The sequence below is a fragment of the Arachis hypogaea genome, chromosome 8 (assembly GCF_003086295.3).
Source record: "Arachis hypogaea cultivar Tifrunner chromosome 8, arahy.Tifrunner.gnm2.J5K5, whole genome shotgun sequence".
Lineage (NCBI taxonomy): Eukaryota > Viridiplantae > Streptophyta > Magnoliopsida > Fabales > Fabaceae > Arachis > Arachis hypogaea.
The window spans coordinates 44281445-44306742 of record NC_092043.1 but is presented as its reverse complement, the minus strand read 5'-3'; the positions used below and the strand labels follow the sequence as shown (position 1 = coordinate 44306742).

The 25298-nt window shown below is 32.5% G+C and overlaps 3 protein-coding genes across 7 annotated transcripts; 1 reads left to right on the top strand and 2 right to left on the bottom strand.

The window, feature by feature from the left end:
• Window positions 1-4207: 4207 nt before the first annotated feature.
• Window positions 4208-11210, bottom strand: LOC112707673 (chaperone protein dnaJ 10). Its single transcript, XM_025759547.2, has 9 exons — window positions 10870-11210; window positions 10353-10412; window positions 9920-10002; window positions 8099-8264; window positions 7875-8004; window positions 5394-5552; window positions 5110-5282; window positions 4734-4814; window positions 4208-4602 (listed from the first exon to the last, which is right to left on the bottom strand). Exons 1-9 carry the CDS (start codon window positions 10954-10956, stop codon window positions 4516-4518), a joined length of 1026 nt encoding a protein of 341 aa, XP_025615332.1. The 5' UTR covers window positions 10957-11210; the 3' UTR covers window positions 4208-4515.
• A 4139-nt stretch (window positions 11211-15349) lies between these two features.
• Window positions 15350-21161, top strand: LOC112707671 (putative pentatricopeptide repeat-containing protein At1g26500). 5 transcript variants are annotated; one of them, XM_072201443.1, is made up of 4 exons: window positions 15415-15931; window positions 16015-16161; window positions 18868-18960; window positions 19360-21161. In XM_072201443.1, exons 3-4 carry the CDS (start codon window positions 18895-18897, stop codon window positions 20854-20856), a joined length of 1563 nt encoding a protein of 520 aa, XP_072057544.1. In that variant the 5' UTR covers window positions 15415-15931; window positions 16015-16161; window positions 18868-18894; the 3' UTR covers window positions 20857-21161. The 5 variants fall into 5 exon arrangements, with proteins under 5 accessions (XP_025615328.1, XP_025615330.1, XP_025615329.1 ...); XM_025759545.3 differs by lacking the exon at window positions 18868-18960 and having other exon boundaries at window positions 15351-15931; XM_072201444.1 differs by lacking the exons at window positions 15415-15931; window positions 16015-16161 and adding an exon at window positions 18627-18771.
• A 1629-nt stretch (window positions 21162-22790) lies between these two features.
• LOC112707672 (hydroquinone glucosyltransferase) lies at window positions 22791-25298 on the bottom strand. Its single transcript, XM_029288593.2, has 2 exons — window positions 24726-25298; window positions 22791-23846 (listed from the first exon to the last, which is right to left on the bottom strand). Exons 1-2 carry the CDS (start codon window positions 25213-25215, stop codon window positions 22912-22914), a joined length of 1425 nt encoding a protein of 474 aa, XP_029144426.1. The 5' UTR covers window positions 25216-25298; the 3' UTR covers window positions 22791-22911.

Below are 25298 nucleotides of genomic sequence, written 5' to 3'. Positions count from 1 at the left end.
AAACAGAAAAATTACAAAAAAGAATACATTGAAGGAGAAGAAAATCTGTTAACTCAAGTAGCTCTGAGAACTTTGTGCCTTGCACTCTCACACTTTCTCATTGCTTCAAACCCTGACTGTTCACCCTTATATAGAGAAGGGGAAGCCTTCAAGGTTGAAACCAAACAAACCAAGCTAACTTCTTCTTCTTCAATAACAAAATCGGTTCGGCCAGAGAAAGAGAGAAGAGATAACTCATGCAAAATTCAACATGCAATTACCTCTAGTCCTTCCTTGGTCATCAATTTTCATCCATCCGAGCGCTCCATCCTTGGCTTGCTCTCTAAGATGAATTTCTGACCCTTGATACTTCATGATAATGATAGCTTCATCTGCTCCACTTTTGCTTCCTCCCTCACGTAGCCACCCTAACTACCTTCTGTGATGAGTAAACCCAAAAGTAGAGACAAGCCATCCCAAATATCTTCTCCTTGCTGGCCGAATCTCTTTCAACCATTTTTGGAATGGAGAAGCCAAGATCTCATCACCATATCTTACCATAAGTGATAAGAATCTCAGCTACTATATTTTTTATGTTTTCTTGCCATCAGTTCGATGGTCTTGATGCATGTAGCTCCTTCTTTCTTTTGGTAGCTCAACTTAGTTTTCATAGTTTCCTGTGATATGACCGAAGGTAGAAAGAAGATGAGAGAAGATAGAGCTTGAAGAAAAGCAATTAAATGAATCAAATTAATTGAAATGGGATTGTTTTTACTTTCCTTGCAGATTAGCGTGCAGCATTGATGTCTTCAATCAAATTAATGACACTTTCTCTCTCATAGTTCCATGCATGTATTAACTTTACTTTAATGATATTTGATTTCCACTACATGCTAGAAATGGGTTCCGTTGGAGGCAAACCTTGCTTTCTTTTAAACTTGATTTCGGACCAATTATGCTTGCCTTCATGCAATTTTAATTTTGGGCTTGTAACAACAAAATTCAATCTGGCCCAATTTCCTCTTGATTTCGGACCAATCTACAATGGTCTAATAACAAGTATTTAAGTTGGACCTGTATTACAAAAATTGACCCAAATATCAAAACAAATATTCAGCTATAGAATCATTTTAATTTTTATATCAATGTTGAGTAAATTCACATTTGAGCTTGCATTATATCATTTAATTTTTGGCCCAATATAAACCTGCATTGCAAAATTATTTTAATCAACATTTAATCTAAAATTTTATTTTGCAATTAATTATATTAATAATGTTTAGTCATCACAAATATTAATTTAGAATTTTCTAAACTCATCAGTTAAGTCAATAATTGTTAAAAAACGTGTTTAAAAATATATATTTTTAACAATAATAAATACTATTTTAATATTAGTATTATCTTAACAACTAATCACACGTTTTTTTTAATTATAAAATAATATAAATACATAATTAATGAATAACAACTGTATTTTTATACTAGTGTCAAGAGTATTTGGTATATAAATAATATTAGTTTTTCTTTTAAAATAAAATAAAAAATTTTATTATTTTTCTAAATATGATTTTTAGATTTTAATTTCTTAAATACGATTTTTTTTGGCATTTGGACAAGTTTACCAGACCCGACGAACTCTATACAAAATAGCAAGTTCCCTTACCCTCCCCCGAATTTCCTTTAAAGTTTTCAAAACGCACATTTTTTTAATTTATATTATCGTCTCTAAGAGTATATAGATCTACCAGCAGTATATAGAGGAATATACAAAAATACACGGACAACAAACATGACTTCTTCAAGGATTTTTTTAATTATAAATTTAAAAAAATAAGTCATATTTAACCATGACAACTATTATTATCTCTCCAAAAAATATGGGTATACCGGAATAAATCATATTTAATAAGAATTTTTTAATTAAAAATTAAAAGAAAATATTTTTCAAAAAAGATCCGACTTATTCCTGTGTACTCTTGTGTATTTTACTTTTTTTGGGAAATAAGTCATATAGACTATCCAAAAAATAAGTCGTATTTTATTTTTGGGAAATAATTTTTTATTTTTAATTAAAAATCCTGGTTAAATATGGCTTATTCCGATGTACTCGTGTATTTTTGGAGACAATAATAATGCCATTGTTAAATATGGCTTGTTTTTTCTTAATTTATAATTAAAAAAATTTTGAAGAAGCCATGCTTGTTGTTTGTGTATTTTTGTGTGTTTCTATATACTGTTTGTAAATCTATATGCTCTTTTAGAGACGATGATATGAATTAAAAAATGTGCATTTTGAAAACTTTAAGGGGAGTTCGGGGAGAGTAAGGCGAACTCTGTAAAAATTATAGAGTTCGCGCCGGCGAATTAAAGTCTAAAAATCGTGTTTGAAAAAATAATAAAATTTTTTATTTATTTAAAAAAAACAAATAATGTTTTTTGTTTTTAATAGTCAATATATAATTGTAATAGAAAAATTACAATGAATTGACGCTTAACTTGTTTATAGTTGAAAGAGAAAGAAAATTGAAAATTCTCACACCCTTAAATATTTAAAATAATAAGATGAGCTTATGATAATTTTTAAGAAACACTCAAAGTAGTGTGAAATTAATAATAATGTCTATTTTTAAATATAATTACTGAAGCATTACTAGTTACTACTGCATGGCTATCGAATTTGTCCATAAACCTTCACTGTTATTCATAAATCATGTATATGAAAATTAAGTTTAATTTGATTATTTAACTGTGCCACTGAAAATAGTTTCAATACGTGAAAAGAATTTGATTATTGTATATGAATAAGTTTGATTATACATATAATATGGTTACATTAATTATGAAAAATATTAAACTACCATCAGAATTTAATATTTTTATCCATCACTTAGTCATCAATTCAATTTTTTTAGTCTGGTAATTAACTATATATTTTATTATATATTTTTAAATATTAATAACTAACTGATGTCCAAAAATAATAGATTTTAATAATCTTTTAGTATTTCTCATTAATGATTTAACTGAAAAAATTTAATTATTCTATTGTATAAGATTTTATTATTTTAATAGTTAATTATTTTTTATAACACAATACCTGATGATTGATTTGAGTATTTGACGGACGAAATAGTTTCCATAGAGTTTTTTGTTTGGTATTAGGGATGATTTCGTTCAAATTCCCTTTCTCCTTTGTCCTTTCTACATTCCTCTAATATTTATGCTTGTCTATGTAGACCTGTAGTCGCATGCACTGATGCACACGCCACACTCACATAATATATATCATTATTTATTTAATAATAGAGATCTAATTAATTAATATGGGATGCTTTGTCAACACAAGAGTGGCAAGTGGCAACATTATTTATTTATTTGTATCACGCAGACACGTAGTGAAACTGTGAAAGCATTATAAAGCACCCATTTTTAATTCCAAAAGCATGATTTATAATAAAAACACCTTCTTTTAAGTGCTTCAACCACGCCATCTGCTTTAGAACAAATTTTGATTTGATATTTATATATTACACAACAAATTTTAATAAGAAAATTCTATGTATATTACACAACAAATTTTTTTATAAGAAAATTTTGATATTTATATATTACACAACTATTAATCGGGTGTTAGCAGGGGGTAAAAAGCATGACGAGGCAAGCTTAATTTTGAGTTAAACAATCTAATCTACATTGCAAATTAGTGGCCCAAACTTAGACTTCCTTTCTATCTACTTTTATTTATATTTTTTGTTTTATAGGACTAACCTAGCGTGTTTAAAAACTTCATGAAGCTACTTTGCAAGAAAAGTTTTAAGTAACCAAGTTGGATTGGTCTAGCGGTTAATTTATTAGTTTGGTGAAGCCGCGACAGATTAATTCTTAACTTGTTGAATTGGAAAACACTCGAACTTCAATTTAGTTCTTGAAGTTTCAATTGCCTCAATTTAGTCTCTAAACTTTTCAAATTTTAATCACGTTAGTTCCTACAGTAGTTTCCGTGATAGAGTCAATTGAAAATTTTAAGAACTAAATAGAGACAATTAAAACTTCAAAGACAATTGAGGTTCGAGTGTAACATCACGAACAAATTGAATATTTTCTCGGAGTGAAATACTAAAACCACTTATTTTAGACCGGTACTTAATTAAAGGAGTTCCACCTATCCCAAGAGTTTGAAGTGCAGCATGAATAATAGAGAACTTCAATAAACACTAAATGGGAATTTTGAATGAATATTGAATATATAAATACGTAACGAACACTAGCTTTGCAAACAAGAAGTTGGAAATGTACATCGATTTGTTTGCAAAATAAAAATGGCAGGCTAGGCTAACCTGTAATAACTCAAACTACACAGCAATGATAGCAGTTAAATAGCATTGGAACAACAGTTCTTTTGCTTCTTTGTTGTACCTTTTTTGCCCCCCTATTGTGCACTGAAATATACAATATTGAAATCCAATCCAAACTCAGAGATAGCGTAGGCATCAGTTAATTCATTCAGAACCACATCAAATAAATTTAACAAAATTATCGTGATGGAGAAGATGATGTTGATAATGGTTTCTGACATTCACGTCGCAGGCTGTTTTCCCTAGTGTAAGCAGATTTAGCACCCTGAGAAGCATGATGGAGCATTCTTAATCAGATAAAAACAAAATGTAACTAGGGCTTAACGAAGTCTTTGATCCATGCATAAGTGAAAATCATATTTGCATAGACATGAAAAAAAAAAAAAAAAGACTTACTTGAAAGATGGTTCCTAACTTCTTTAATGCTTTTGCCCGAGATTTCAGAACATCTTTTGAGACACTTGGATCTCTAAGAACCTGAGATACATAACAAGATGATTTTCTTAAATCCTTGCAATCAAGTGAGATTTCATGATATAAATTTATTCTTATCACTGTTGTTATTACATGCATTTCAGCTTATCACCGTTCTTAGATGCTTTTAGTTATGGTCTAAAAGAGTATTAAGGTTTGAGTATTAAAAACATTGAGAAGAGAAAAGATATTGATAGCACATCAGGAAAACGAGATTTTTTCTGAGTAGCTTGTTGATCTAACAGCAACCAAGCACTGCAGTATTTTTACTTTTTCTTTTTTGGGTAATGCAACTTACAACTTGGCAAACGCGTGACAGAGTTGTTTCAATATCGATCACGTTGATCTGCCATACAGAATTTATCATGGCCTCCTTCTTTTCTTCCAACACTTTTATCATGCTTTCTTCCCTATTTTCAGATTGGTTTAGCTTCTTCAGCTCTTCTTCTATTTGAATTAGTGCCACAGCTCCTACAGAAGCAATTAAGTTCCATTAAAACCTTTCAAATTTGAGCAACACCCATAACCGTAAACTTTCAACTAAAAAGACTATCAACATTTTTATGGAAAATAGTCTGCTACCAGAGGCTGCCATCACTTGGGACTTTATTCGGTGTCCTTTGTCTCGCACCCACTCTGCCAAGAAGGGAACATTCATATATCGTCTATCCTTTCCAAGTTCCTTTGCAGCTTTTCGTGTGTAGATATAACCAATTGTATGCAGCATGGCCTCTCCAAAAGCTGAAAATGATATCAGGTATGTGTTAGTCAAAGAAAAGAATATAGGAACCTGTATCCAGGAAAAAAAAAAAAAAAAAAAAAAAGCAGCAGCAGAAGTAGAGAGGCAAAGAACCAGGAGTGAAATTAAAAGAGAAATGGTAACATTCATGGATTTTATAATTTCTATTCCATCTTTCTGATAACTTTATCACCATTTTCCCTGAGTTACAAGAGGAAGGCTGGCACTTAGCTAAGTCAGGAAGAAATTCGACTTAAAGTTACCAAGGTTGTCTCAACAATTGAGCCCATTTTCTTAACTCAGGCTTGGCTTACTCCTAGATCGAGAGCCAAGTCCGATATCAGCTGTGTAAACAAAATTTAAATCAAAAGAAACTAAGCCAGGAGATTCCATCATACATGAGTTTGTAGTTACTACAACATTCTTCTAATTGTACCATGTTAACATTAACACCATTCTCCCTAATGTTAACCAAAGGAGGGTTGACATTTGCTAATTTTGGAGGAAAGCCAACTTATGTTATCAATGCTTAGCCTCAAAGTCATTCTTATCTCATAAACTGTGCTCATGGTCAATGTGCAAGGCTGAAAATCCTGTTCAAATTGAATTCCACCGTCAAATACGCAGTCATAATAATTAGGTTAAGCTGGTTCCTAAGGAAAGGAAGATCCATCCAACAGAGGTGATTTACACAAAATCAATGCCCTCAAATATATCCTATATATGCAATAAGAATGTACTTTGTTGAAACAGTATTCAACTTCAACTTTGATATGAGTTGTATGAGTGATTGAAATTGAATCATGTATGCTGGAAAGTCCTGTCAACAGTGTCTTTTTTATTTTTATTTTTTTAAAAAAAGCAGCCCCCAGTTTGGAGCTTAAACCACACACAATAGTAATACACATATTAGGAGACAACAATGGAAAGGCTTACGCTTCAATAGCATACAGTTAGTGTTTGCTTAATAAAGAAGTGCTGTCCAAACAAAAGCTTTTTGCCTTTTTACCTCAGAAGGAGATATGGTCATATGGATTTTCAAATGATCTTGTCCAAGGGGAACCTTTCCATGTTCAGAGATGAAATCAATAATTGAAAATAAGATTTACATGAAAAAATAGAAAAAAGATTCGAAAGTCCGAATTCACATCCTAGTCTCAGATACCAGATAGCTGAAAAGGGTTTCTGTATCATTTAAATTCCCATTAAATGCAACCTAATGACCTGTATGGTTATGTTGTCCACTAGAAGGGTATGAGATCTATGCTGTATTCTTGGTTGGACAGAATGGGGCCAAGAATGATTGCTATATTGAGACCCAAGGGACCCTCATTGCATAGAATGAGATAATTGCTAGTCAGGTATTAATAAGGCACAACCACTAGTAGAACCTCAGCACAGGTTAATAAAATTCAAACATAACAAGAATCTTCATAATCTTACTACGGCATCAGTTATAGAGTGCCAAGACGATACCAAACTAACCATATTATATATATTTCAAATGTAGCGAAGACATAATTTAGACATCTTCCTTTAGTGGGAAATAATGTCATTCAAATAACATATCAAACCATTCAAATTTCTAAACCTTAAACTTGATCAACAAGCTTTAAATTATTTCAGTAATTCCATTTATATTGAAAGATGAAGATAATATTCGCACCTCCAGATCATGTGAAACTAAATAGGAAACCCTTATGGTATACATCAACAAGAAAGGTTCTCCTAAGCCCTTTCACATTGAAACCTCCGTAATAGGTATTGGTATTTATCCAGATTTTATTTTCTCATTCTCGGTAGACAAGGTTGAAGCCATTCTATCAAATTTTTTCTAAATTTTTTTAATGAAAAATAATACAACCCCCCAAAAAAAGAGAAATAAACCACATAACAAAATTTGAATTAACTATATATAAATATATTTGATATGAATATAGAAAGAATAAAGAAAAAATGGAATTGTCGAGAACCCTTTAAATCAAGTAGTAATGTAATGATTCAAGGAAAAATTAAGCCTTGCTCATACATGGGCTTCTCGGGTACAAAATGAGCCACTTCAAATAGGTTCATTGTTCCGGCCCAAAATACTATTAATCCGGTATGGGCTACATGAGCTCCCAGTAGTTTACTGGATAACCAGTAGTTTCTTGGTCATGACTACAGTGCTCAAAAAGCTTTAAATACATAACTAACTCATTTTACATGTAGCCACTGAAAACAATTTAATATTGTTCGTAATGACAAATGTAAGTTATTGAAAAGTATAGACTGTCAACCATTGTTAAACAATACAATATTAGTATTCAAAATACGGTATTTACCAGCTGTTGAAAGACGGATAGCTTCTTTATTTGCCCAACTAATGAATTCATCTACTCGACCCTCAACAAATGGTTGCAGGTGATTTTTGAGACTTGAAATGAGCTTTAGCTCCCTTTCCTTCTGCCGTTCCTGGTGATAATACAGTATGAAACAGATTCAGCTACTGGAATATGGGGAAGGGAAAAGGAAGAGTAGGTGTGGAAAACTGGTAAGAGATAATTACTTTCAACTTCTCAAGAAACCTCTGCTTCTGAGCTTCAGGATCCTGTATGTTGTCTTCAATTTCTATAGTTGCCATAGAAATGAAGCTTAGTACTCCAATGTAATCTTCAAATAGGTCATTTCCGAAAACCATTCCAAATACAGCTGTAGGGTCTATCATTGAATCGCTGGAAAACGGAAAAGAAAAATCAGTGTTCATACAGGTTTCCTTAATTAACAAACAGAAAGCCTGTTAAGATCCTTGAAAAGGAAAAAAATCAAAATATTGTCAGAACTCAGAAGCATCTAGAAAGGTCCCTTGGGCATTAGTTCATCAATACAATTTTGATAACCCAATATAGGAGACAACATTCACAAATCTGAATAGATCAAGTTATCGTTATTGTTTAAGCAAAGGTTCTGCAACGCTATCTAAATATGTTTTCATAGTGATAATTGGTTAGGTCTGGTCTGTAAGTTCTAACTAATCTCAAAAGGAAACGTAAACTAAGGTTCAACCACTTGCGGTAATAAAACATTGCCCACATTACATAAACAACCCCCTCCCAAATAACAATAATAATAAAACAAAATAAAATGGAAAAAGGAAAACAAAAAATGCTAGACCTAAGGAAAGTGTAGAGGGAAGATATAGAATAAAGGCAAGAAGAATGAGAATGTAACCTCCTGCCCATGTGCCAGGTAACAAGGGGAGATCTATAGCAGTTCATTTTAAGGTCTGAGTAGTAGAGGGGAGGGGAAAGAAGAATGCCACAAAAGGATAGTGTGAGATTTTATGCAGGGAGAAAACAAGCCTCTTGAAGAACAAGCTTGCAGCATCTCACATCGTTTAAGTGCCTTTTGACCATCATAGAGAAAGACAGGAAAAAGAGGTATATTTAAACCAAGAGAGTGCAACTTTAGTCCCTTATAGTTTCTGAAAACCATATCTAGCATAAGGAGCTAATTACAAACATTGTGGACTAGGATGTTATGCCCAATGAATCCTAAGAGTAACTCTTCTTAAATTAAAACAAAAAATTTCTACCCCTTTCTCTTTCCATGTGCAAGTCGGAGTAATACTGATTGTTGGATCAGCCACTTGACACAACACCAAAAGCTATAGTTGTTAGCAAGGAAGCACTTTTATTTCCTTATATATAGTTGCTTAGAACTGCATCTAACATCAGGAGGTGGAGCAACCATTATACAGGAACTATAAGCAAGCTAGGATGTTAAGCCCATCATCCCTAAAGGAGATGCTGGCTAAATTAAAACCAATAAATACCTTTAGATGCCAATACAGAGATTTGATTAAATAGAAGGTATCCCAATAATCTAAGTAAGGAAAACCAAGAAACAGCATTGATGAAACCATTAAAAATGATTTATAATAAAATAACTTGCTTATCGATATAAGACATAGTAGTGCCATTTGATCCAAATATCCATGTAATTTGACCCCATTTATGGGAAAACAGCTTCGTTGTTGACTCTCTTTATCTTTCTCCACAGGAATTACAATAAACCCAATTTCTGGGCTCAAATCAAACTAATATCAACATACAAACATACGAAAAGAGTATACTCAGTGAACAAATATATCTCCGGTTACATTTCTATCTGTCTAAAAATTGAATATAGTAACCAAGAAGAGGAAATTAAATGAAAGATGATAAAAAAAATAGTTAAACACTAGCATACTGAACGGAATCTATATGACTTAGCTCCCAACTGCAATAAAATAACATAGTCATTTGATTATTTGAAGAAGCTTAATTACTTGCAATCCACTATTAGTTACTCAATTTATTTTCAACCATTAAAGGTAGAAGGAACTTACTCTTGTACTCCTTCCTTTCCATATTTATCATATGCTTCACGCTTGTTAGGGTCACTTAAAACCTGGTAAGCTTCACCAAGTACCTGCATATAGATACTAGACTGAGAAAAGTATACTAAGGAATACCAAAGCAAGCTAAAGGATTAGAGAGATCCAAATTATAAATATTTCAACGTATAATACTCCTAAGTTAGCAACAACCACGACAAGGCATAGGGAAAAACTGATGAAGATATTGAAACATGCTGGAGAACTTTTAAGGAGTAACCATTTGAATAGAGTTAACTATTTGTATCTCTTCCAGATAGGAATAAATCTTCTATTAGTAGGAATTAAGAAAGAGAAAAATTATAAAAATTATTAATGAAAGCTCAGTAAACTTCTTCAGTAGTCAGTACCATGAAGCCAAAAACTCTGGTTCTTAGTAACTTACCTGAAACTTTTCTGCAGCCGTAGGATCTCCAGGATTTTTATCAGGGTGAACAATTCTTGCCTGCAAAAAAGAAGAGAAAGAGGGGTAAGAGAGATTAAAACAACACACAAGATATAATATCTCAAGGTATTCTCAACTCTGAAAAAGAAAAAAAGTAAAAAGGTATTCTCAACACACAGAAGAAACCCACACTTTCTTACATTTTTCGCCCTTAAAATTTCACATAAATTTCAGCTTAAAAAGTTCAAAAAAGAAAAACATCTCTACATAAAGCGAGGTACATATTAGATCCATGAATAAGGCAACACTGCAAATTCGGTTTTCCAAAAAACAAAATTCCCAACATAAAACGCTTCAAATGAAACGAATAATCAAAGCAGGTTCATAACGGGTAAGATAGTAACTGTTCCATTAAAAAAAGTGATGACAGATTTAAAAACAGATCAGGTAATTTAATAACAAGATCACAAAAATGAAAGTTAATAATGTCAGATTAATTAATTAAGTAATGAATTACCTTGATATAATAGGCCTTCTTGATATCTGCGGCAGATGCATCAACGTTGACACCTAATGTGTCGTAGTAGGTGGTTTCCTTCACCATTGCGATTCAGAGCTCCTTAAAGATCAAGCAAATTGAAGATTAAATAGAAAAATCCTTATTCTCAGATTTTCTTTTATAACCACCCCAATAGAACAATTCACAACGAAGTTTTCGACTAAAAGAAATTGAGAGAGAGAGAGAGAGAGATTCGGGTGAATCCGTGTGGCAGATGACACGGTGTCGACCTGAAAAGGATGATGACGTGTTTTTAACTTTTTATTCCCGCATCAATGGTCATCAAAGAAAATAATTGTGATTACAAATAAAATATTTTATCCTGTTATAGTGTTATTACATGAAAATTAAACCTAATAAATTGGTGAGTCAAAAGTTGATGAGCTTAATTGTAATAAAGTGTGAGTTTAATTTTTTTAGTGTAAAATGTTTTATATAGTTATAGTTATAGTTATATAGATATAATCGTTTGAGAAAATGATAAATTTATCTGATTTTTTTATTTGTGAATATTTAAATTTTTAAAAATTTAAAAATATATTTAAAATTTTTATTTTTTTAAAATTTAAACACATTAATTTTGGAGGCTAATTTGTCTTATTCTAAAATTTTTCACGTATATATCCATAATTTTGTATTAATCAAATCAGTACAACAAGAATTATATTTAATTCTTTTGTTAGATTTACATACTCAAATAAAATAAGAGATTATAATACGTTCAAGATTTTAAATGTACTTTTAAATCATTCAAGATTTAGATATCTGAGAAATAAAATATTAAAAATTTATTTGTCATTTTCTCTATTTATTTTTCAGATAATTATTGATACAATAAATAAAAATTAATTATTTTTATAAATATAATATTACATGATTAGTTACATATATAATGCTATTTGAAAATTAAATTCATAAATTATTCGTGTAAATTTTTTTTTATCAATGTTCATACTTATCAATTTATCAAATAGAGATAAAATAGTATTTAAAAAAACTTATTGTTAGACAATAATAACTTTAAAAAATGTGAACGATAAATAAATAATTTAAAATAGTAACATTTGATAAAAATAACTCTCTATTAAGTAATTTCATTTAGGTGGACAAAAAATACTAAGTTGACAAATAGACTTAATAAAATGATTAGTGGTACAATTTTTTTTTCCTTCTCTCTTCTTCCTAAATCTATCTTTTTCTTTTATTTTTTTTTTCTTTCAAAAGAGACACAAAGACAAAACAATATATACACATTTTTCTCCACCTCTTTTATTGGTGTAAGAACTGTTGAATTTAAAACTAAACAATAAATTAATTGATAATGACTAAATATTATTATTGAGTTAAAAATTTAAGTGTGTGTGATTAATTTGTTTAATTATGCAGAAAATTAATATAAAACAAACTGGCTCAACAATTAGTTTCAAGCCCAATCATAAGCTAACAAAGCTCAACATTGGTTTAAATCTAATAAGCATTCATATCATCATGTTTAATCCAAAGAATGAGTGATCCAAAAAGCATTCATATCATCATGTTTAATCCAAAGAATGAGTGATCCAAAAATAAGCAAATAACCCAACTACTAATTCAAGTCCATTCACTCATTTGGTTGCTAACTAAACAATAGAACTTCGTCCCCAGGGAGACAAACAACCTGGCGCACACTGCAGCGAAATTGGAGTCGGACGGAAAATTGAGGAGAAATTGGAGTAGATTACTTCCAAGTGAGCTACAGGAGATACTACGGGATGAGACTCCTCAGACAAACAGATTGGATTTTTATCCCTCTGCAGAACTGGTGAGATATAATTCAAGGCTAGAGCAGCAGAGAAGCAGGAACGACCACAATCATCCCCATGAACAACTTACATCAGAAATTAAGGTGGCAGACATGAACATCCCCGAGCAAACTATCCCTGTTCCAACTTTAGCAAGTAGCTCCATGACACAAAGCAGTACACCCAGAGGAACCGAATCCGATAAGGAAGAGGGAGAAGCGCGTGCGAAGCTTTCCTCCTATTACAGGGTCAATGGCGCGGGACCGCAGCAACCTTAGGAGTCTCCAACGGTGGCTTCAAATTACAAGTAAAGGAGGATATCATAGACTTTCATCTGGAGCTATGGATAGTACCAAGTCAAGCCATGTCTCGCCGATAGGAAAAAGTGAACTTCCCTTTCTCAGACCCAAGAAAATTCTCTCAGCCCAGTGTAGTTGATCTCTTCCCAAACTGGGTTTCGTAGTACCAACATCCAAGGACTAGGAGTAGATAAAACAATCTTCACTGAAGTTCCGATTGACAGTGTCAGCGACGAAGGTTTCGATACAGTTAAATTAGTTCTAATTTTAGTACTTGTGGTGGGAGCCTATTCCGTCGACAGGGCATCAGGTGCCAACATTATGGCCATTAAGATAAGAAAGATTGTGATAGGCAGTTGCAGCATGTATAGGATTCTAGTTTTTTGGATAAATCCAAGTATTGGGAGGGAGAGAGAATACGCTCTACTGTTTTGAATTTTATTGGAGTTTTTTTTGGGTAGGGCCTGTTTCAGGCCTTCTCCATGACCAAAAAAAAAAAAAAAACAATAGAACTCCGTGGCCGAGGCATTGCACCAATGGCCAATATGTTGGCCTCACAGAAGCCACATCCCATATTCGAATCCCAGCTATGACTGGATAGTAATGGAACTTTTAATGTGTGTAGGTGAGTGTATGAGTATGTATGACTAAGAAAAAAAATAATGGAACTCTATTTTCATCAGCTAAATCAAAGTATAAAAAGTGAGTTACTAATTTCAATAAAAAAAAGTCAAAGAAACTAGGGTTAAAAGTAAAAATCACATTTGAAGGCTCATTAGATAAATTTTTTTATTTTTATGCAACATTAAAGTTAAAATCTCCTCTCTACATACATCGAATCAAAAAGCTCAAGGATTTAGAGGTTATGGCGCTTTTGCAAGAAATTAATGGTAAAAAAAATTACTTTGGGTCAAAACACAAATGAAAGGATCATATTTAAGAAGTAAGATGAAAAAAGATAAAAGAGAAGATATAAGGTATTACTTCTACTCTATTTCTCTTCTGTGATGTCGTTGCCACTGCTGATATTGGGAAAGAAGAAGTTAAATATGTGCAAGCCAAGCTTTGAGTTTTGGAAGCTTTACTCTTCTACTAAAGGGATAAATGGCCAAGGATTAAGGCAAGAAGTGAGAGTATAAAGTTTGGATTTTCGTAGCTTACAGAACTATTATCTTTTTCTTCTTTATGGTTCTCATTGAATATTCCATTTTCTTAGTTTAATCTTTCTTTGTTTTAATGGAGAAAGACAATACAGTGAAGAATGTATGAAAAAAGTATTTGAGTAGAAAAAGATAGAATTAGACTTGGAGAAAAGCCAATATTTATTTCAGAATTCTTTGTATATTTTTCTGTTTTATTTTTATGATCTTAAAGAAATTTTCTTGCAAGTTGGGTAAGCACTTTGCAGTTGAAATCTAGGGAGTGAACTGTAATATCTCGCATTTTTTAAAATTTAAAGAGGAATAAGTTGTGATTTTATCTTATTAAGTTTAAACTTTATAACTTTAGAAATTATTCTATTAGAGATAATTGCGTTCTAAATCAATTAAAATTCTTAATTGTAATTTTATTATAATTGAATATTTTGTATAATTTTAATAATCCAAAAATAAAAAAGAATTGTATAGTTTAATTTAAGTAACTCCTATTATAAACAGGTTGTGACTTATTTTATTTTGAACTCTTTATTTTTATAGACTAATTTATTAAGAGTAATTAAATTAGTTTTATTAATATTTGGAGTTAAATTAATTTATGCTTAAATATGTTGTAATAAGATCAATTAGGTGGATGCCTATTTATGATGGACAGTTGAGTATTTTCAAGAAAAATACATTTAATAGGATTTGAAAAGAAAAACCTTATACATGTATAAATAGGAGGTTAAGCTTCTATTAATTACACACACAAGCAATAAAACAAAATATTATTCTCTCTTGTACAAATTCTCTTTCTTTTATTTTTCTATTACAGTGAGATAATAATTATGGTAAATATTACCATTAGAGTTATTTATTTACGTTTCTTTATTTTATATCTATTTTATCTTTTCAATTTATTTTTACAATAAAATATAATTTTTTATTATAATTAATTATTTTATACAAATTAAAATTAAAATTTTGATAATAGAAACTTAATGAAAAGTTATATCAATAATCCAAATAATTGATATTTTTAGATTAAACGGTATTTTATAAAATATAATTAATATATTTATTTTATAATTTAAATTAAAAATAATGATTAAAATCATTAATAAATAAAAAAATTATATGCATTTTAAAATTAATTTTTATAATGTTATATTTAAATCGTAAATTATTATATTATTCGTATGTAATTTACTCTAGTCCTAAAGATTCCTAATTTTAACCCTAATATCACAATTCTTAAATTTGTGCCCTAAATCCCCAAAACCTACGTTAAGAAAAAAAAAAAAAGAAAGGGAGAAAGGAAAGCGGGGGGGGGGGGGGGAGGGAAAAGAGGAACGAAGAGTCGAAGACAGGGGAAGAAAGGAGAGGAACGAGGGAGAAGAAGAGGAGAACGAGGGACCCAGCTTGTCACCGCCGAACCCGCCAACCGCATCGCCGCCGTTTGTCCTCATCGCTGCCAGGGCCGTCGCTAGGGAGCTCGCGCGAGTTGGACGGGCTGTCTTCTCGCACCGTCGCCGCCACCGTCGAGCCTTGTCGTCGTCACGCAAGACGCCACCACTGCCGTCAATCGAAGCTGCCACTGCTGTCGTTAGGGCACGTTGTTGCTGCTGTTGGGTTCGCCGCAGGGAGGAGTCCGAGCAAGGAAAGGAAGAAGGTGGCAATGGAGACCTCTGCTGCTGCTGCTGTTACTATCGGTGTTCTAGAGCTCGCAGTTACTGCCGTTGTTGGTGATGAACCAGGTTGTGTCCTTGCTGCTGATTGATTGTAGTGGGAGATGTTCTTGGTAAGTTCATGGGTAAGACCGCCTTGATTCTTCTCGGTGCCATTTTATTTACGCAGCCAGTTTTGATCCGTTTAATTTACCAGAGTCATTATTGTCATTGTGCGGCGCTGCCGCCCTTGTTTGGAACTACTGAATGTTGTTGCCGCGGGATTGCGTTGGAATTGTCACTGCTGCTGTGAGTTTAGACTAAATGGAATTGTTACGTTAAACTCTGCGATTACAACATCGAAGTATGGGCGCCTTTCTTAAACTTGTTTTACTTTTCAGAGTTGTTATAAATTGATATTAATGCGTAAAGTATAATTTTGTGATTTTGTGAGTCTTATGAATTGAATTGGAGTTGTTTTGGATGAATGAGATTGTTTGATTGATTGATTGATCGATTGAGAAAGTTGAATATTTTGATTAGTTGGATGATGTTGTTGAAGTGGTTTTTCTTAAATTACCGGAAGAGATTTAATATTGGTATTTAGTTTAATTTTGGAAATTATTTGATTTTAGAAAGGATTTAATATTAAAATTTGATTTGATATTGAACCCGATTTATATCGGAATTTGATTTAAAAACAAATTTAGAAAGGACTTGATATTTGGAAATGGTTTGTTTATTGAGAATGATTTGATATTTTGGAAATGATTAAAAAAGGGTTTGAGGAATGGTTTGGTTTGAAACTGCTTGAGATGACCGAGAATTCTAAATTATTGATTGATGCTGTTGAAGTTGGTTTAAATTGGGATTTATGAGATTGGTTGATTGAATTCTAGATTTTGTTGATTTCCTTGAGTTGAGTGCTGTTGTTGTGATAATCGTTATTAGAAGTGATTTGAATGATTGACAAGCATTTGGTTTGGTTTGTTTGAGACTGGCAAAGTCCAAGTTTTAGGAGAAGTGTCGTCAAAATTTCTATAAAATCCGAGACTTTATTTGAAACTAGTAAGTTATTACGGGAATATAAATTTTTTAAAACTACGGTCTATTTTATTCTATTCTGACAATATAGATTATACATGACACAAAAGATTTATAACATCAAACTACTTTTACAAAAAATGTCGTAGGTTGACAAAAGTCTCTAGCTAAGAAGACCAAGATATCTGTAGATAAAAAATTAAATAATAAGATTTTAAGTTATTATTTTTATATGAAAAGGTCTAATTTTTTATTGGTAATTAATTTTAACATTCGTTATCTAAAATTTAAAACAATTTAACGTGTATACTTTTACATTTAATTAAGTGTTAAGTCTGTTGCACAAATAAAAATAATTAATTTTTATACTTGCTATTTAAAAATAAATTTTTTTCTCTCTATGTATATAATAATATAATTAGATATTAGCATAAAAAAATTATACTAATAGTTATAAAATTAACTTAAAATTAATTTTCTTAAAACAATTGAATCTTGATTCTAACTTTTAATTATAACATTAGTATTTTTTCCAAATTATATGTAATAAATAATTGAAAGAAGAGAAATGAAAATATAGATTAGAAAGAGAAACAGTAAAAATTTAAAACTAAACAAAAACTAAAAAACTATGTATATAATAATAATATTTTTTATTTGAATTATATTATTTTGTTAATTTTATTTTCTATAGAACAGAAAGATAAAAAAAATAGAGAATGAGAGAAAAGAGGGATAAAGATAAAGATGAAGAATGAGAGTGAAAGTAAGAGTTTGTAAATTTTGGAAGAAAAAAATTTATTTTAATTGTAAAAAAATATCGGATGACATATTTTGATTTGTCAAATTACTAATATAAAATATAAATTATATATAGAGTAAAAATAATAGAGAGAAATAGAAAAATAGAGAGAGGTAGATGGGCGAATTTAAAAAGGAAGTTTATTAATTTAAGAAAAATATTTTCTCTCAATTTTAATAAGAGAGTATCATGTGACACATTTGATTATTAAATTAGATAGTAATATATGATACATAATATAAGTATATTTCAATTTCAATTTTAATATTTCAATTTTAATTTTAATTCAATTAAAGAATGTCATGTTGCACATTTTGATTGTCAAATTAGTAATTAGTCATTGATATTGATAATGATATATAAAATTGATAAAGTGGTTGAAGGAATGAGATAAATAGAGAAAGAAAGAGGGAGGAGGAGAAAACTCTTTAATTTTGGAGGGAAAGATTTAATTTCAATTGCAATGAGGGAGTGATATGTGATACATTTTGGTTTTAAAATTAGTAAGGAGGAGGAAAGAATTCTTTAATTTTGGAGGGAATACAATGAGAGAGTGACATGAGGCATATTTTGGTTGTAAAATTTGTAAGGAGAAGAGAATTTCTTAAGTTTGGAGGGAAAGATTAGATTCCAATTGGAATGAGAAAGTGACATATGTATAAAATGCATTGTAAATTCATCAAGTCTATCCCTATTTTGTCTTTTTGGAAAATTCTATGGTGTGAACTGTGAATTGAATAAAATGTCCACAGTACGGATCATGTGTGGTCTGCTTCCTTGGATAGCAATTCTTGTTTTGCTTGATCAATTTTCATTTGGCCAACCCAAGCTGAATTTTATATGCAAACTTTTCTGTTTCATTTTTTTGTTAAATGACTTTTCTTCTGTATTTATCATTTTTGTTTATTTCTCTTTGGATCTTCTGTTTTGCCTTAACCATGATAACATACCTATTTAATAATCAGAAGTATTTTTTTCTTTAGTGATGAGAGGTTGTTGATTTTTTCTTTTTCCTGGGAAAAGAATAATGAATGAGATTGAAGGAAGCACATTTGTGGGGAAGTTGATAAGAGTATTTATAGGTAGAGGCTTGTGTCTCAAGCTGTTAATTAGAAGATTGCCAGACAGGTTTCTTTCTCTAGAGATTTCAGCTTCCTTGAAAGCCGTTATTTGTTGTTTTTCTTTTATCATTCTATAACATGAAGTCTGAAGCTGGCAAAACAGGTTATCAAATCATGATAAAGCCAACCCATGGAGGGGGAGGATAGGGATATATTCTTATACAAGTTGTTACATTTTGTAGTTCTTGATGCAGGGGTATGGTACCTACCTATCTTTCTTTTGAAGTCGATTTACTTTATGTGCTGGATGTATTTGCCCTGTTTATAAAATGTGTTGCCTTAAGCAGTTAGTCTAATTCAATTTGGCTTTTTCACCGTAACCTATGATTCTCAAAATGATTGTGTTAGTTGTAAATAACTGCTCGCATGATATAATTGTGATACCATGAACCTTAATCACCTCATTTCTTTTCTTCCTGATAATTGCGATAGCTGAATACGTATCATAAATGAGAATGTGCAACCACTCTCGAATGCTTTCTGCATTTTAAAAGTTAAGTTTAGTGTAAGAATTACAAAGAGTATTTTATGGTGAAAATAGATGAGAAATAGATAGGTGATAACCCAGTGTTCATACTTGCATTCAATGTTACAGATGCTTCTCCGACGAACTACCACCCTCATCAACAACCACCGCCTCCTTACAACAATCGCCACAACAGGCAACAACCCCATTACTCCGGTGAACCAGGACCAGCTCCGCCGAGTCTGCACTATCTTGTATCAGCAACAAAACATGCCCGAGTCACGCCTCAACTCGAAACTCGCCTCCACTGAGTTCCAACTCACCCACGAGTTCTTCCTTCAAGTTTGCAACACCTTCCCCTATTCATGGAGACCTGTTTACCGCTTCTTCCAATACACACAGCAACAAAACCCCACTTTCCCTCACACCATTGTGTCCTTCAACAAGATGCTCGACGTAATTGGAAAGTCTCGTAACATTGACCTCTTTTGGAGCCTTCTTTCTGATATGGCACGACGGTGTTTTGTTAACGATAAGACCTTCATTATAGCCCTCAAGACTTTGGGTGGTGCTAGGGAATTGAAGAAATGTGTTGAGGTATTCCACTTGATGAATGAAAATGGGTTTGGCTACAATCTGGAGACACTAAACAAGGTTGTTGGAGCAATGTGTGGTTGCAAGCTTGTTGATGAGGCTAAGCATGTTGTCTTGAAGTTGAGGGATTTGGTTACCCCTGATGCAGTTACTTATAGGATCTTGATTCAGGGTTATTGTGATAAGGGTGAATTGATTGAGGCTTCAAAGGTTTGGAATTTGATGATGGATGATGGGGTTAGGCCTCAGTTGGAAGCTTATGAGAAAATGATGGAGATTTTTTTCAAGAAGGATATGTGTGGCGAGGCGTTGAAGCTCTTCCGGACAATAAGGTTTAAGAGGATGGACGAGCTCCGGGATTCGAGTTATAAGTTGGTGATCAAATGGTTGTGTAGGAAAGGGATGATGTGTGATGCACAAGAGGTGTTTGATGAAATGCGTAGTCGAGGGATTCAAGTTGATAACTTGACTCTGGGATCTGTGGTTTACGGACTTGTCTCAAGACATAGGGTTAGGGAGGCTTATCAGGTTGCGAAGGAGATTGATTCACCGGATATAAGTGTATATCATGGATTGATCAAAGGGCTTGTGAGGTTGAGGCGGGCCAGAGAGGCGACTGAAGTGTTTAGGGAAATGATTAGGAGAGGTTGTGAACCAACAATGCATACCTATATAATGTTGTTGCAAGGGCATTTGGGGAGGAGAGGTAGGAAGGGGTCTGATCCACTTATCAATTTTGACACTATCTTTGTTGGTGGTTTGGTGAAGGTGGGAAAATCGAAAGAAGCTGGAAAGTATGTGGAGAGGGTGATGAACAGAGGGCTTGAGGTGCCAAGGTTTGATTACAATAAATTCTTGCACCACTTTTCAAATGAGGAAGGTGTGGTTATGTTTGAGGAGATGGGGACGAAGTTGAGAGAGGTCGGTTTGGTTGACTTGGCAGACATATTTGAGAGATATGGACAAAAGATGGCTACTAGGGATAGGAGAAGGAACAGATTTCCAATATCAGAAGACACTAAGGATGTGTAAATCTAATTGTTAAACAAATTGGCAAATGAATGAAAACTGGAAAATATTGTGTGTACATCCAGCACTGTGATACAGTGCCATCTTACTCTCCATCCAGCATTGGTAATTGGTATATAGCATAGCCCTTTAAATTATATATCTGTATTATAATTGTGTTTCAGAGTTATTGACAAACTACTACTTTCTTTTTCTCTTAAATTATCTGCACCTCTCTATGAACCCATAATTTAGAAGTAATCATTCAAGGAAACGTTTGTGCAATTACTGCTTCTAAGGTAATGAACTGTTATTATTCTCTTGAGCAATATATTTGTTTCTGTTGTTGCCCATTTATTACAGATGCTTTCAACTTGTTATCTTCTCTTCATAATCACAATTACAGTATGTTGGCAGTTTTTTTTTTTTTTAACTCTGGAGTATGAGCTAATGAATCATTATTTTTTTCTGCATGTTTGATTCCTCTAAATCTAACAACTTGAAAGTGAACACATTAAAAAATGGAAAATTGTCTAAGTTGAATCTATTTCTAGATTAAGAGAATGCAATTGACACATTAAGACTTAGTTTCATGAAAGGGTGCATAGTGCTCACTGCTCCTTGTCCTAGTATGTGTTAAGATTATCTTTATGCATGTTCCATTATTCCATTCTATTCTGTCTGGGTGTTTAACATATACATAGCTTTAATGAGGACTTCTCTACAGAAAATAAAAAGACGATTATTGGCATCTTACGTTGGTTTTGTGAACTGAAAAAGTGTGCTGTCTGGAGCATTTTGCAAGCTTTCTATTTTAAAATGTGCTGTGGTATAGACATCTTGGATCTCATATGGGCTTGTCTGAAGATACAGAATTTGGTTTTCTTTGTACCATTGATTTGCTGCATACTTGCATGAAGACTCAACTAAGTTGCTTGGAATGAGTGGCTTATCTATGCTTCCTTTGAAACTGTCATCAAACAAAGAATGTTATGAGGCAAAAGTCGGTTCAACTCCTTGTCATGTATAATTTGCCGTGTAATTCAAGCTTATAGAAGATGGCTGAGATCAAACCTTAGATTGTTATTGGTTTTGTCATCAAGAATGTGCAAAATTGTGATTCACACATTCTTGTACAAATGATTGAAATGACAAAAGGACAATCATGCAACACATTTGGCAAAATCAGAGTGGAGCAAGGATAATTCATCAACGGTCATGAGAGAAGATTCTCCTGCGTCGTCTCAATTTTGGAAAATTGGCATTCACCATGATCTTGAAGCTTTAAGGATAGGTTGGTGATTTTGGACTCCTAGAACTGCAATCAAAGCTCGGAAGTGAGGTAGGGATTTAAATTAAAAATTGTTTAGTTTTTTTGCCAAAAAATCAAAGGACCTCAACTTGCCAAAATTGATGAAATTGAATGAGTTATGATGTTGGTGATGACCTGATGGAATATGAGTTGTTCGAATCATGCGTAGATACTTTTTTTTTTCTTTCCTTCTGCAACCAAAATAAGTCTTAAGACTTGTGAGCAACGAAAGAAGTTAGTGTCTAGATTTAATTTCAAAATTGTTTCTGGGGTCTAAGCTAAGAGAGTATGTAGGCTTCATCTTTATTTTTGAAAACAGTTTTCAGATCCTTAAAGAATAAAACAAGCAGCAATAAGGAGATAAGAGTTTATATTCAACTAATACTTGCTTACCTCTAGGTCTTAACATAGAGGGAAAATTTCAAATATTTATAAGATATTATTTCTTTCAGTCTCAAGCTTGATTAAGTGAAGTGTTACTTTTATGGTTATATTATGTCCTAATGTTCTTAAGGATTTCTAAATGCAAGAAAAAGAAAACTAAAGTTATTATGATTCATAAACTTTGAAGAACAAGTCTATGAATTGATCTAGAGAAGTTTCACCAAGTTACCTTATTTCTAAGAGTTACAGAAACCTCTAAATATTCTAAATAATCGATTAAGCTTTTTTTTTTAACATGAATCAAGTTAAGAAAACAACCGGAAAAATACATATAAACTTGTACAGTGTATATTTAACAAAATATATTAGACTCTTCTATTTCCCTAATTCTTCATCAAATGGACAGCAAATTGGGCTAGAATTTTATTCTGAGATCCTTCCTCTTGCAAGCTTTCAGTTGCAACGTTCTTTAAACTTTGCATCCTTCTCCTAATTTCCCTATATTCTTCATCCTCCATCAGCCTTCTTATAACGCAAGCAACTTCCTCTCTTTCCACTAAACCATTTTCATTAGCCTTTACCCTTAGTGCCACTTTGAGATCCTCAGAAAGAAAAATTGCACTCATTTTTTGTTCCGCAAATAGAGGCCAAGCTATTAATGGAACCCCATTCATGACACCCTCAAGTACCGAGTTCCATCCACAATGTGTTAAAAACCCACCAATTGCATGGTGATTAAGAATTTGAGCTTGAGGTGCCCATAAAGGAACCACCAAACCTTGTTTCTTGGTCCTATCCAAGAACCCAGATGGTAAGAACCGTAAAGGGTCTCCACCATTATTGTTATTACCACTAAGGTAAGAAGCATTTGCTGATTCACTTGGTGCTCTTATAACCCACAAGAATTTTTTGCCACTAAGCTCCAAACCCATGGCAAGCTCATTCAATTGGTCTTGTGATAATGTCCCACCACTTCCAAAGCACACATAAATAACAGAATTTGGTACATGATTGTCCAGCCATGTTAAACATTGATCAAACTTTGTTTCATTACCTGAACCGTTTTGTATAATGGGTCCAACCGGATAAACCATTGGATAGCCTCTTCCTTCCTCTGTCAATTCTCTTATAGGCCCTGGTTCAATTTCTCTAAAACTATTCACTAAGATCCCATCAGCGAAACGTAGTTGTTTGCATCGTTGAAGAAAATTTCTATATAGTTCGCTGTTTCGATCTTGCACCGGGTTTGGAAGATCTCTACCGGGGACAGGCACGCAACCGGGTATTCGAACCGGCTCTGATATCTCTTTGAACTCCCCTGTTACATTTTTGTTTTGAAAGAAGAGATCAACACAATAAAATGGAACTTATTATAAGGTAGGGTAAAGTATTATTTTGGTTTACAACATTTGGGTCGAATTCTAATTTAATTTTTAATGTTTCAAACGTTTTATTTCAGTCCTAACAATTTTTAAACCTCCTATTTCAATTGATCACTAATATAAAAAATTTTCTTTTGATTTTGAAGAAGTGATGATTATTTGTTAGGATTTCGAATTTTGTTAAAAAATGGAGGAAAGCAGTGTTATAAGAAAGTTTTTATTATATTTTTTTAACACATGAAAGAATATAGAATTTTTTATTTTTAATATTGGAGTGGTAGTGGTATTTTTCTTAAATGTAGATTATTGGGTGTTATACTTAAATGTGGGATCGTTTAACTAGAGAAGCAGAAATCGAACTGTCCGATGTTTTAGAGGTACACAAATCGGACCGTCCGATTTCTAGAGGTAAAGAAATTGGACCGTCCAATTTCTGAGAGGTACACAAATCAGTCCCAGGGATTTGTGTTAAAAAAAATTAAAAAATTTTAAGTACAGAAATCGGACCCAAGAATTTGTGTATTTCCACAGTTTTGAAAAATACCACAAATTATAATGTTAAAGTATATCACCACTTTTATTTCCATAATAAAAAAATTAGCCAAAAATATATGACTTCATAAGTAACGTTATTAGTGTCCACGTTATTCATTTTGTTAACTTAGGATCAACTTTAAGATAGGATCATATTAAATCTATTTAAAATTATTTAAGACAGAAATAAAACATTTAAAAGAATTTGTCCCAAACGGTTAAGGACCAAAATAAGACTTACCTGAAACATAAACAACCACACAAAATAAAGACATATTCACCTATTACAGTGTCATCCAGTTTTGGTAGAAAGAAGCAAAAGGAGAGTGTCATAGCTGTTGAGGGACAGTAAACAAAAGACAACAAGTTCATTTCCTTTGCAAGAATAAGTGCATCGATTCCAAAAAGGTCAGCAACAATTGCAACAAGCCTAGAGGTGGAAGTCAACGACATCAAAGCATGGCGAATGGATGGCACAGAACGAGAGACGGCGATTTGAGCGGTGAGTGCTATTGGAGCCTCTTGTGGTAGCTCTTGGTCGTGGATTGGGGGAAGGAATGTGTAGTTTATGGTTGAAGGGAGTGATTGAAGGATGGCTTTGGAGGCTTCTGAAGGAGAGCCGTTATTGGCAATTGTGGGAATAAGAAGTGTGACATGGATGCCATTTGGGAGCTTCACAATTCTTTTTGCAAACTCAAGGATTGAAGCAACATGGCTGAAACCTGGACTTGGAATAACAACTACCCGGGTTGGCTTCTCCATCTCATTCATTTATGCTTTTCGATGTTCGAACTTGGAAGGACATATTTATAAGGAAAAATTCTCGGCCTTTTGCTTATCCAAGTTTATAGGGC

Coding starts and splice junctions, on each gene's coding strand:
- LOC112707673 (XM_025759547.2), bottom strand. CDS start 10,956: ATGGTGAAGGAAACCACCTACTACGACACATTAGGTGTCAACGTTGAT. Junction 8,265..9,919: donor GGAAAGGAAGGAGTACAAGA/GTAAGTTCCTTC, acceptor TCCGTTTTCCAG/CGATTCAATGATAGACCCTA. Junction 4,815..5,109: donor TGTCACGCGTTTGCCAAGTT/GTAAGTTGCATT, acceptor TATGTATCTCAG/GTTCTTAGAGATCCAAGTGT.
- LOC112707671 (XM_072201443.1), top strand. CDS start 18,895: ATGGAGGGGGAGGATAGGGATATATTCTTATACAAGTTGTTACATTTT. Junction 18,961..19,359: donor TTGTAGTTCTTGATGCAGGG/GTATGGTACCTA, acceptor TCAATGTTACAG/ATGCTTCTCCGACGAACTAC.
- LOC112707672 (XM_029288593.2), bottom strand. CDS start 25,215: ATGAATGAGATGGAGAAGCCAACCCGGGTAGTTGTTATTCCAAGTCCA. Junction 23,847..24,725: donor ACTGGATGACACTGTAATAG/GTGAATATGTCT, acceptor AAAATGTAACAG/GGGAGTTCAAAGAGATATCA.